The sequence below is a fragment of the Lithobates pipiens genome, unplaced genomic scaffold, assembly GCF_037356315.1.
Source record: "Lithobates pipiens isolate NorthernLeopardFrog02 unplaced genomic scaffold, aLitPip1_a1.2 Scaffold_55, whole genome shotgun sequence".
NCBI lineage: Eukaryota > Metazoa > Chordata > Amphibia > Anura > Ranidae > Lithobates > Lithobates pipiens.
The window spans coordinates 2835218-2848658 of record NW_027507877.1 but is presented as its reverse complement, the minus strand read 5'-3'; the positions used below and the strand labels follow the sequence as shown (position 1 = coordinate 2848658).

Sequence of the window (13441 nt, the reverse complement as noted above, 5' to 3'; positions counted from 1 at the left end):
ACTTTTTTTCTTTTGGGCGTTCCCACTATCTCCAGGTGCAGGACGTAGCCATGGGCACCTTTTGTGCCCCGGCATACACCAACCTGTATCTGGGGGAGTGGGAACGCTCACTCTTTACCAGAACCGGAACCGACTCTGACTTGGAAGTGGAAGAAAATTGTCGTGACAAGGTATCAGCCCTTACATTCTTAGTACCGGGTAAGAATGAGAGAATGTAATTAAAGCTCGACAAGAAAAGAGCCCATCGCGCCCCTTCTGGGAGAGAGTCGCTTAGCCTCAGACAAGAATGTAAGATTCTTATGGTCAGTAAGAATAAGAACGGGCACAGTGGTACCTTCAAGGAGATGTCTCCATTCTTTCAGGGCTAAAATGATCGCCAACAGCTCTCTGTCACCAATCTCATAATTGCACTCAGCAGGTGACAATTTCTTGGAAAAGTAGCCACACGGATGCATAGCACTCTCAGAGTTAGGACGTTGAGACAGAAGGGCATCAACTCCAGTCTCAGAAGCATCAACTTCTAGGATAAAAGGCAACATAGGATCAGGATGTGCCAACACAGGAGCAGAAACAAAGGCAGCCTTGCGAGTCTCAAAGGCTTTAATGGACTTCGGAGACCAACTCTGTGGGTTACCGTCCTTTCTGGTCATATCAGTCAGAGGCTTGACCAGAGACGAGAAGTTACGAATAAACTTCTGATAGTAGTTGGCAAAGCCCAGGAAACGCTTCAGAAGACGTAAACCCATGGGTCGAGACCACTGTAGGACTGCCGACAGTTTCTCTGGGTCCATCGAAAAGCCAGCCAGGTATGTAACCTGTTCACGATGGAACTCGCACTTCTCCAGTTTACAATAGAGATTGTTCTCCCTCAGTTTCTGAAGTACACAACAGATATCTGTGTGGTGGCTCTCCAGGGACTTGGAAAATATGAGGATATCATCGAGATAAACCACCACACACAATTGCAACAAATCTCAGAGGACATCGTTAATAAATTCCTGGAAAACTGCCGGGGTGTTACAAAGGCCAAAAGGCATTACTAGGTATTCATAATGGCCTGTTCTGGTATTAAACGCAGTTTTACACTCGTCGCCCTCCTTAATGCGCACGAGATTGTATGACACTCTCAGGTCAATCGGGTAGGCATTCTTAATCGTGATACGATTGAGACCCATATAATCTATACAAGGTCTCAGTTCAGTGCTCATCTTTTTCACAAAGAAGAAACCAGCACCAGCAGGAGACGAGGACTTGCGGATGAAACCTTGAGAAAGTGCGTCAGCAACATACTCCTCCATGGCCTTATCCTCCAAGACTGACAAAGGGTAAACCCGGCCACGGGAAGGTATGGCACCAGGTTGAAGGTCAATTGCATAATCATAAGGCCGGTGTGGAGGCAAACTACCAGCTTGACCTTTATCAAAGACATTGCCAAAATCACAGTACTCCTCCGGCAGGGAGGGGAGTGAAGCGGTGCACAGGACCTTGGATACCTTCAGGAAGCATGTCTGACCAGGAGAGAAACTCAGCATGGAGCCAATCCAAAGAGGGGTTGTGCCTCTGTAATCAAGGATAACCAATAACCAGCGGAAATCTGGGTGAGGAAATAACTTGGAATTGGATTATCTCATGGTGAAGAGCCCCTACAGCCAAGGACAACGGAACCGTCTCATGAGTCACACGGGCAGGCTGTAAAGGTCTCCCGTCAAGAGCCTCAATGGCAAGTGGAGTGTCACACAGCTCCAGCGGAATCAAGTGCTGCGAAACAAAAGCAGCATCAATGAACAGGCCTGCAGCCCCAGAGTGGATTAGCACCTGTATCTCAATGGACAACTCAGCCCAAGAAAGGGTGACAAAAACCAGGGGCTTATCCTTCTGGATAACTGGGGACGAAACAACGCCACCTAAAGTCTGTCCATGACAGGACCTCAACGTTCGGGCGTTCCCTGGACGGGTAGGGCGAGCCTTAGATGAAGGTGCGGTTCCCTCTGTCCGGTCTAAGTCTGGATAATTAAAATCCCCCATTATGATAACACTTCCCATCCTTGCTGCTAATCCAACTTGTGAAAAGAAATCCATCTCCCCCTTCTCCCTCAGGTTAGGGGGCCTATAGCACACTCCCAGTAATATTTTCCCCTTAACTTCATCCTTTTGGAACTCTACCCATAAGGATTCCACTTCTTCCCTAGCTTCGTTATTGAGGTCATCTCTCACATTCACTTGTACATTATTCTTGATATATAGGAATACCCCTCCCCTTTCTTACCCTCTCTATCCCTGAGATAAAGGGTATACCCTTGAATGGTTGCCAGCCAATCATGAGAGCTGTTGAACCAGGTCTCTGGTTGCCACAAAACCCAAATCTTCCTCGTACAACAGTATCTCTAGTTCACCCATATTGTCCGCCAGGCTCCTGGCGGACAAGCATGCCACATAGTTTAGACCGGTCATATACTATACTCTTATTGGGTGTTCCAAGATTGCAATGACTTGTTACTATACTTACGTTGGGCTTATGTGCTTTAGTCAACCTACCACTAATGCCCCCAATACTACCCTCTGTAATATGTTCCATGCTGACTACCTCTGCCCCCCCCGTTGCCTAATTTAAAAACCCCTCCAACTTCTTGGCCATCTTTACACCCAGCTGATCTGCACCTTCCTCATTAAGGTCCCTTCTATATTACTGGTGATCGACTGAGAAGTCGGCCCAGTCCTCCAGGAACCTAAACCCCTCCTTACTACACCAGCTCTTCAGCCACTTGTTTACTTCCCTAATCTCCCTCTGCCTTTCTGGTGTGGCTCGATGTACCGGTAGTATTCCTGACAATACTACCTTGGAGGTCCTTTTCCTCAATTTTGCTCCCAAGTCCCTAAAATCATTCTTTAGGACACTCCATCTGCCTCTGACTTTATCATTGGTGCCAATGTGCACCTTGACAAGCGGGTCTTCCCCAGCCCTTTTCAGTAATCTGTCCACCAGATCCGTGATGTGCCGAACCCAAGCACCCGGTAGACAACATACAATTCGGCGCTTCAGGTCTTTGTTACAGATTGCCCTCTCTGTTCTTCTAAGAATTGAGTCCCCTAACACCAGAATCTGTCTTTCCTTTCCCTTTGCTTCCCCGCCACTCTCACTGGAGGAGTTCTTCCCCTGGCAGCTAGGAGAATCCCTCAGCTCCAACAGTGCTGGTCCCTGACTGGTTTCACCAATGTCACTCAATGAAGTGTACTTATTGGGATGCTCCAACCCTGTATCAGCCTCCCTGGCACTTCCCCCTTTACCCTTCCTGACTGTCACCCATCTATTCTTTGCTAGTGCCTGCACCTCTTTGTCTCCACCCACCTCTGTGCTGGCCCCTGCCGGCACCTGCCGTGTACGCTCCTGGCTCTCCTTTAGTATGGAGGGACTTCTCAGTGCTAACAGTTGCTTCCCCGGATTAAGAACCTGGGCTTCCAGGAAAACAATGTGCTTACATTTTACACAGCAGTATTTATCCTTGATCGGATGATCAAGGAACGCATACATGCCACAAGATGTACACGGAGTCGCATCTCCACACCCGCCGGGCATCGTACCTATTAATTTAATGAGGATTAGAGATTATACCCAGTCGAAATTACCTAACAAATAACTTCCTGACACTAATACTCAACAATACACTACACAGGTACTGAACAAGACAATACACAGGTACTGAACAAGACAATACACAGGTACTGAACAAGACAACACACAGGTACTCGCTGAACTAACGTGCACTCGCTGAACCAACATACACTTGCAGACCAATGTGCACTAGCTGACCAATGTGCACACACACCCAATACACAAGTACTAACGATCCACACACACTACTCAGACAACACTCAGGTACTCACAATACACAGGTACTCTACCTTTGTTACAACCTTTTGTTTTCCACTCTGTTTTTTAACGCACAATTTGATCTAAGTTCCAGCAAGCTCAAAGATGAGCAGGCTCACAATGAGTTGTATAGAAGGTTATATAGGCCTCAAGCACGTGTGACCAATTAACCACTCCCCTTAATTAGTAGGCTTAAGGAAGTAAAGGAAAAAAAAAAGCTGTTTAAAAAGTGACAGAAAAAGGTGTTAAAAAACTACAAGGAAAAGCCCCAAAAAAGAACCTAAAAATGCAACCCAGCAATCACCAGCAGTCAAAAAGCAAAACTTGTTCACACTCTCCACTCAAGGTCCCCACTGTTTAGCTTCCAACCAACAATTTGGTTCTAAGAAAATACATGTGGTTTCACTTGTTCATCAGATGGCGCTTTAAGACTAAAGAGACTCCTGACATCTCCCCTTTGAGACAAAGAAAGGGACTGAAGACACAGATTGCCCAGTCCCAGATGAATGGACAGGAGCTAGAGGTTCCTCTCCATTCATAAACTGAAGCATCGTAAACATAGTTTATGATGCTCAGTTATGAATGGACAGAGTCAGGGACTCTGTCCATTCATAAAAGGAAGGAGCCGATAAATGACAGATTTACTGGCTCCCTCCTACACTCTCCATCCTGACAGATCTGGGACAGGGGAGGGTGGAGGAGTACAAAGGGTGCCCGGAGGAGGGCACGGGGGAACTGGAGGAGCAAAGGGAGGAGTGCACGGAGGAGGACATGGGGTAACTGAAGGAGGACACAGAGGGGTACCGGACTGGAGCACATGGAGAACGCAGAATAGAACATGGAGGAAGACCAGAGGAGGATACAGGGAACAGTCATGGAGGATTGGTGCAGCAGTGGGGGAGTTACAATCACTAATCTCCCTGTGTGGCTATCAGACTTATATGTACCTGACCAATGAGTCTGCTTGAGCAGAGGTTGGTCTCCCTTACGTGTCCGACTTGAGGCCCCTGGTACAGTAAACAGAAGGCACGGGAGTATGGAATAGTATGAGAGCCCTGCAGTAGGATCCAGATGCTGGAAGGTAGGCAATTTTCAACAGCAGGTAAGTAGGCTGGAACACTGGGAAAACGGGTGCTGAGCAGGAGCAGGGCAAGCAGGTCCGGGTACAGGCAGGATTCGGCAATAGGCGGGCAGCGAGGTACAGAGGAGCAGGCCGTAGCGGAGTCAAACAGGCCAAGGTCAGGTGCAGGCAGAAGTCAGGGGTATCCGAGTAGCAACCCGAGTTGTCAGGAGATCAGGAACACAGGTACAGGAGCAAGGCACAGGGGAGCTGATGATCAGGCAGAACTGAGCAGAGTGCACAGCTAGCCTAAATAGACCAATTGGCGCCAACCGCCATTCACAGGTGCGTGTCCGAAAACCAGTGGAAGAGGGGGGCATCCATTGGGGTGCAATCAATTTACACACAATATACAATAGTCATGTCACAGCTATACGTACAGCTGGCTGATACACCTCTGTGACTAGTGCTCCTAGTAAGTAGTAGTGAACAAGCACGCTGGGTTTGTGTGAAATGCATCTACCTAACATGCTGTTGTATTCTGTCCATGTTTAGCATATGTGAATAAAGGATTTTACTGCATTTAACCTCCCGGTGGTATGCGGCCAAATTTCTTCTTTATCTGTGATTTGGTGGTGGCAAGCCGGGACCTGCACCCATACTGGATGGTTGACCACCAATTTCATCTCAGCAGTGTGGAGTGGACACTCTTTGACACTCCTAGTAAGCATGTCAGAGGATCTGGGAGTACAGTTATGTTGAATACTGATGATATTGTGTTAATACATAGGGAGGAAGCTGTCCCTGGTTTTCTCATTATCGAGTTGGGCATCCCATAATTCTTATCCCCATCCAAGTTATTACCCCTAATAAAACAACAAAAAGCAAGCTCAAAGACTGTTCCTTGTGTCTGAAGAAAGTGTGAAAAATGTTTGATGCCTGTGTTGTGTCCATCAGAGGTTTATACTGATTATTTGAACCTGTGTTGTTAAATTTACATGTAAGGTTTTGTGATTTACATAAGACAATCATATGTGGAGTACAGGCGCCATCTAGAATTCTCTTTTGGTATTGCTTCAGTTCTGTTTTATTTGATTACTATGTGTAGTTAAGGAAGTTGTTAATAAGCAGGGACTTCTGGGTAGAGTTTTCACAGGAAGTGAACCAGTCACCATTTTCTACAAGACATTGCTGGAAGGAAAACATGTCTTTCTTAATCCATCGCCATCGCCCCTTAGAGAACTTAAAAAGTACATTTTTACTATCTGATCTTGTATTATATATCGTTGTTTCTGCAATGTATGCTGTATTGTATGCAATATTGTACTTATTGAGATCTATTTCTATTTTGTAGTTTCACCTGGCTTGTTCTTATAAAACTGAGATAAAAGAAATATGGTATCTGAAGCTATTGTGACAAGAAGGTTAGCTATATGTCCTTGAGACAGAACAGCCTGGCTGTGCAGGAGTTGGGAACCAAATCATCTGCAACCCCCACAGGGGTAGTGCTACACATACGTATCTGCCCTGAAATAATTTTGCACAGACTGGCCCCCCCAAACCTTCTTTTCGGGGGTTCCCTGCCAGCATTTTCAGCTCCTACCTCTTTTTGGTGGTACCCCATAGGAAGTACCCCAAGGTTCTGTGTTATTAGTGGGGTACTCCAAGCTTCAGTGTTATTAGTGGTGTGCCCCAAGGTCCAGTGATATTAGTGGGTACTCCAAGGTTCAGTGTTATTAGTGGTGTACTCCAAGGTTCAGTGTTATTAGTGGGGTACCCCAAGGATCAGTGTTATTAGTGGTGTACTCCAAGGTTCAGTGTTATCAGTGGGGTACTCCAAGTTTCAGTGTTATTAGTGGGGTAATCCAAGGTTCAGTGTTATTAGAGGTGTACCCCAAAGTTCAGTATTATTGATGTACCCCAAGGTTCAGTGATATTAGTGAGGTACCCCAAGGTTCAGTGTTATTAGTGGTGTACTCCAAGGTTCAGTGTTATTAGTGTGTTACTCCAAGGTCCAGTGTTATTATTGGTGTACCCCAAAGTTCAGTGTTATTATTGGTGTACCCCAAGGTTCAGTGTTATTAGTGGGGTACTCCAAGGTCCAGTGTTATTAGTGGGGTACCTCAAAGTTCAGTGTTATTATTGGTTTACCTCAAGGTTCAGTGTTATTAGTGGCGTACCCCAATGTTCAGTGTTATTGGTGGTTTGTCGCAAGGTTCAGTGTTATTCGTAGTATGCCCCAAGATTCAGTGTTATTAGTGGTGTATAGGGATGAGCTTCGGGGGCGGGGTCAGGTGACGGGTGGCCCCACCCTCCTAATATAAGAAACGGAAGCGCTGGGATCCCTGCAGTGTCTCCTCAGTGGAGACAGAAGACGGATACATGGATGGACTGCGCTGGACTGAAAATCACCTGTCGCTGGATCAGATGAGCCATCGCTGGACCCCGGAGAGATGATCATCCGTCGCTGGATAGCAAGAGTGGATTACCACCGCTGGAATATTTTTTTACTTTTTTATTTTTAATAAAGGAATTTTTCAAAAGTGTGTTTGTCTTATTTAACCATTTTTTTACACTTTCTTTGTGAAATGGTAGGGGTACTTTTGTACCCCCTTACCATTTCAAACAGGGGGGGCCGGGATCTGGGGGTCCCCTTGTTAAAGGGGGCTTCCAGATTGTGATAAGCCCCACGCCCGCAGACCCCCACAACCACTGGCCAGGGTTGTGGGGATGAGGCCCTTGTCCCCATCAACATGGGGACATGGTGCTTTGAGGGGTCACAGACCCCCAAAGCATCCTCCCAATGTTGAGGACATGTGGCCTGGTACGGTTCAGGAGGGGGGGGGGCGCTTTCTCGTTCCCCCCTCTTTTCCTGTGGCCTGTCAGGTTGCATGCTTGGATAAAGGGTCTGGTATGGATATTTAGGGGGACCCCACTTCAATTTTTTTAAAATTTGACGCGGGGTTCCCCTTAATATCCATACCAGACCTGAAGGGCCTGGTAATTGAATTTAGGGGAACCCCATGCTTTTTTTTTTTTTTTTATCAATGAATGAATAGTCGGTTCCCGTAATACAGAGAACACTCATTGAGTTTTCTCTGTATTATGGGAGCCAACAATTCATTATAGCCGCAAGTGATTTTAAAAGACTTTTTTCCTGCAGAAATGACACTTTGTGCAGGGACAGTTCTAAGCACGGGAAACATGCGCCGCTTCACAGGCATACTATAGACACCCCCCAGGTATGAAATTTAAAGGAATATTACACTTTTATTGTTTCACTGAGTTCACACTGCTGCGGCTACGAGAACCAGATGTGATTCGCACCGCACTGCAGTGCAAATCACATCCGATCTCTGTGCGATACGAGTTCAGCCATACAGATAGTATGGCTGAATTCGCATCGCACCCGCCCCAAACTCGCACAGGACCCTTTTTTTGGTCCGCAGCAGAATCGGATCGCATGGGTGTTCACACCATGTGATCCGATTCCTGTCCGAGTTTGCAGATTGCACTGCGATATGCAAACTGATCTGGGGGTGTCATTCACTTTTCACTGACACTCCCAGCAGTTCGCATAGGGCAGTGTGAACTGCTTCCGGGAGGCATGCGATGCGGGAACCCGCTGCGGATTTGCGGCGTTCCCGCATCGCTGCAGTGTGAACCCAGCCTTAATCATTATTAAAATCACTGCTCCTGAAAAAACTGCAGTTTTTAAATCTTTTTTTTGCATTGATACATGTCCCCTGGGGCAGGACCCGGGTCCCCAAAACTATTTAGGACAGTAACTTGCATATTAGCCTTTAAAATTAGTACTTTAGATTGTGAACGTTCGAGTCCCATAGACTTTAATAGGGTTCTACAGTTCACACGAAGTTTAGGTCTGTTCGCAGGTTCTGGTGCGAACCGAGCAGGGGGGCGTTCGGTTCATCCTTAGTGGTGTACTCCAAGCTTCAGTGTTCTTAGTGCTGTACTCCAAGCTTCAGTGTTATTAGTGGTGTACTCCAAGCTTCAGTGTTATTAGTGGTGTACTCCAAGCTTCAGTGTTATTAGTGGTGTACTCCAAGCTTCAGTGTTATTAGTGGGGTACTCCAAGCTTCAGTGTTATTAGTGGTGTGCCCCAAGGTCCAGTGATATTAGTGGGTACTCCAAGCTTCAGTGTTATTAGTGGGGTACTCCAAGCTTCAGTGTTATTTGTGGTGTACTCCAAGCTTCAGTGTTATTAGAGGTGTACCCCAAGCTTCAGTGTTATTAGTGGTGTACTCCAAGCTTCAGTGTTATTAGAGGTGTACCCCAAGGTTCAGTGTTATTAGTGGTGTGCTGACTTTTAATATAAGGACACCTGTACAGGGAGCCCGCAATCTCGGCACCCAAAGCTGACCGTCTCTCGACTCCAGGTGCAGGCACCCTTACTAAAGGGAAACAGGAAGTGAAGCCGCTCTGCAGAATGCAGCAGGCTGGGTGGAGGAGGAGGGGCCGAATGCTTTGTAGATCGCCACACAATGATACAATGTGCCAAATGTAGCAGTGGAGGGTGCAAACAAACATAGCTTTCCCTTTTGGGTGGAACTCTCCTTTAGGAATGCCGCTCTAGTAAAATCACCTGCTTTGCTTTCATGTATTTGATGCTTTCTCACAGCAGAGTAGATGGGATACGGGTCTTCACCGGTCTCACACATTTCTTTGTGACTGGACAGCTTTCCTTCATTGATCTGGAAATGAAAGAGATAAACATTACCAGTGTGTGTGTACCCCAAAGTTTAGTGTTATTATTGGAGTACCCCTAGGTTCAGTGATATTATTGGGACACCCCAAGGTTCAGTGTTATTAGTGTTGTACCCCAAAGTTTAGTGTTATTAGTGGTGCCCCCCAAGGTTCAGTGTTATTGGTGGTGCCCCCCAAGGTTCAGTGTTATTGGTGGTGCCCCCCAAGGTTCAGTGTTATTAGTGGTGCCCCCCAAGGTTCAGTGTTATTAGTGGTGCCCCCCAAGGTTCAGTGTTATTAGTGGTGTACCCCAATGTTCAGTGTTATTAGTGGTTTGTCCCAAGGTTCAGTGTTATTCATGGTGTCCCCCAAGGTTCAGTGTTATTCATGGTGTCCCCCAAGGTTCAGTGTTATTAGTGGTGTACCCCAATGTTCAGTGCTATTCATAGAATGCCCCAAGGTTCAGGGTTATTAGTGGTATACCCCAAAGTTCAATGTTATTAGTGGTGTGCCCCAAAGTTCAGTGTTATTAGTGCTGTACCCCAAGGTTCAGTGTTATTAGTGGGGTGCCCCAAGATTCAGTATTATTAGTGGGGTGCCCCAAGATTCAGTGTTATTAGTGGTGTGCCCCAAGGTTCAGTGTTATTAGTGGGGTGCCCCAAGGTTCAGTGTTATTAGTGGTGTGGCCCAAGGTTCAGTGTTATTAGTGGGGTGCCCCAAGGTTCAGTGTCATTAGTGGTGGACCCCAAGGTTCACCACTAATGACACAGTCTGCATTTGGGGTGACATAGCTGCATTTGATGGGACACAGGCTGCATGTAAGGAGGGACTCCGTTGGGGGCACCTGATGGCATCTGGTGGCAGGCGACATGGCTAGTGACTTGCTCAGGTCTCCCACTGATTCTGCTTTATGATGAGTTGTATGATTTAATTTTATATTACGATGTAATAATAGAAATAATGCTCTTCAATCATCTTGACACCATGACAACCATGGTGCCGGGATGATTGAAGTGCTAACACCAGGTGTTTGGAATATCTTTATCTGCTGATTGTTAAACTTTCTAGAAAACACATATTTCTATTGTTGTGTAGGATCTGGGCCTGCTGTCCCTCCATCCCTCTCTCTCCATCCCTTGTTCATCTCAGACGCTAACCACACCATCATAGAGCCCCGCCCACTCTATTTAGCTGAAACCACGCCCATGTTCACCAAATGGGAGGGGTAAAAACAGAAGGACGCGGTCTGGTGCCCCCACCCCCCTAAAAATTCACCAGCCACCACTGCTAGCAGCGCTCTCTTGCTGGGGCTGTTGGCATTCTCTGCAATACAACTTCTGAGTTTATCTGCAAACAGACTCTACCTTTTTTCTCAAAAAATGAAAACATTCAAACAGTAGGTACAGACTAATGGTGACAGTAAGACAAACATTTCAATGCTGCAGCACTAGCAGCCAGCAAGTGTAAGGATCTTCAATCTCAGGTATTACTTATAACAAAGGCAAACAAGATGCATATAGTGGTTATTACAAGGGTTGCACATCTACCACAGCTACTTAATAGATGAATAAATCGAGGTCAGTGTTCACTCAACAAAATGACCAAACGACAAAAGAAATGTCCTTTTTCTATGAATTGCTAAATAATTACCCAAATAATACTAAAAATGCCACATGATTAAACGGGAGAAAGACTTAGCTCAAGAATTCTATTGGGATGAATGGAAAAAAGCCATTCGTATATCCAGTAATTCTTCTGCGTGTATCGAACACTGGGGATAATGCACAAAAATTGAATAGATGGTATTTGACTCCATTATAGATTATCAAAAATATATCCCTCTACATCTGACATATATTGGAGATGCAACCAACAGACAGGTAACCTTCTGCACATATTATGGAGCTGTAAAAACTTGCAAAACTTCTGGAATTCAATAGCTTCTTTTTATAGCAGATCTTACGGGAAATCTAACCAAGCTCACTCTGGCCACAGCCTTACTTGGTCTAAATCTGGACATCTACCCCATAACATTTAGAACAATAGTAACCCGCATATTAATAGCAGCAAGGCTCACTATAACCAGCCTCTGGAAATCCAGGGAAGCACCAAACTTATCGACTGATATAGCTAGAATAAATATTCAAGCTCAGTACGAACTTATGCTAGCCTATGAAAACGACTCCACCATCACAGTCAAAAAGAAATGGAATACCTGGCTATCTCATCCTAGAACATCCAACTACTTAAAAGAGTGTAATTTGTAACTTATCCCTAAGTTTGAAGTATCATTAAGCCCAGGGGCGGATCCAGCGCCAAGTCTCGGGCAGGGTACTGCCAGAAAATTTTGCGGCAATTTGTTGGGGCAATGGCTGGTGTTAGCGATTCAATCATCACAGCGCCATGATTAATATAGTGTCAGGATGATTGAAGCGCATTATTTCTATTATTACATTGTAATATAAAATTAAATAGTTCAGCTCACCATAATGTAGAATCAGTGGGAGCCCTGAGCGTGTCACTTTTCACGTCACCTGCCACCATATGCAGCGTGTCACTTGCTATGTCGCCTGCCACCAGATGCAGCGTGTCACTTGCTACGTTGCCTGCCACCAGATGCAGCGTGTCACTTGCCACGTCGCCTGCCACCAGATGCAGCGTGTCACATGCCACGTCGCCTGCCACCAGATGCAGCGTGTCACTTGCCACGTCGCCTGCCACCAGATGCAGCGTGTCTCTGGATACGTTGCCTGCCACCAGATGCAGCGTGTCACTTGCTACGTTGCCTGCCACCAGATGCAGCGTGTCACTTGCTACGTTGCCTGCCACCAGATGCAGTGTGTCACTTGCCATGTCTCCTGCCACCAGATGAAGTGTGTCACTTTCTACCATCGCCTGCCACCAGATGCAGCATGTCACTTGCCACCATTGGCTGCCATAAAATGCAGATTGTCACTTGCCATGTCACTTGCCACATCCCCTGCCTATACCTGGGAAAAGCAATACTCCGGTGGGTGTATAAAGATGTCCATTTGCCAACTTATAACACTAGGCTTACTGTCGACGAGTGCGGGAGTACCAGTATGGCTGCAACGCAACGTCCGTTCAGTCACATATTCAGATGAGCAGCGGCTTCCTGACAACACCTGCCTGCTTGCTCAGTCACACGCCAGCCCACCGGCATGATTGCCTATATGCTCGCTCACCCGCTGGCCTGTTCAGTCACCCGACGGCTCACCCGCTCATTATTTTCTCGGGGGGTGCAATTGCCCCGTTGCCCCCCCTGGATCCGCCCCTGATTAAGCCACATAGGTGTATATTTTTGATGCACTTTATCAGCTTGGACCTGCCTTCTACTTCCTTTCTTATTAATCTGATTTGCAAGTTTTTTTTCCTTTATGAACACAACTATCTAGTTAATTTGGTGGCTTGCCCATGCCTACAGTTTGAACCCATTAGGGGTAGACTGGTACAGGCTATCACACGTTATATACTTACGCAAAAACCTTTCTGAATCACTGTAACTATTCTGGTTACGTAAATAAAATAAACCAAGGTCAGTGGCCCCTTAGAGAGCCTCATAGCATAGTCACCTCAAAAAGGTGGCCCAAATAAGAGACCCGATAAACCAAATAATAGGCTCCTTGAGCAAAGCAGATCCCATACAAGTGGGACCATAAGGTACACAATATTAATCAGAGACCATAGACGTGGTGTTTGAAGAGTGAGAAAGAGTTAACATGACTAAAACTATAAAATAGGTGACAGAGGAATATCTTTATTTTAGGGTCTTGTTTGTCACATTGACC

At 46.2% G+C, this 13441-nt stretch overlaps 1 protein-coding gene across 3 annotated transcripts in view; it reads right to left on the bottom strand.

The window, feature by feature from the left end:
- Positions 1–13441, bottom strand: part of LOC143957719 (cytosolic phospholipase A2 gamma-like) — a 160236-nt gene that overhangs the window by 101797 nt on the left and 44998 nt on the right. For all 3 annotated transcript variants that reach the window (XM_077467417.1, XM_077467416.1, XM_077467418.1), the window contains one exon: positions 9532–9640. In XM_077467417.1, the coding sequence (XP_077323543.1) occupies positions 9532–9640 (109 nt within the window). The remainder of the gene's footprint in view (positions 1–9531; positions 9641–13441) is intronic.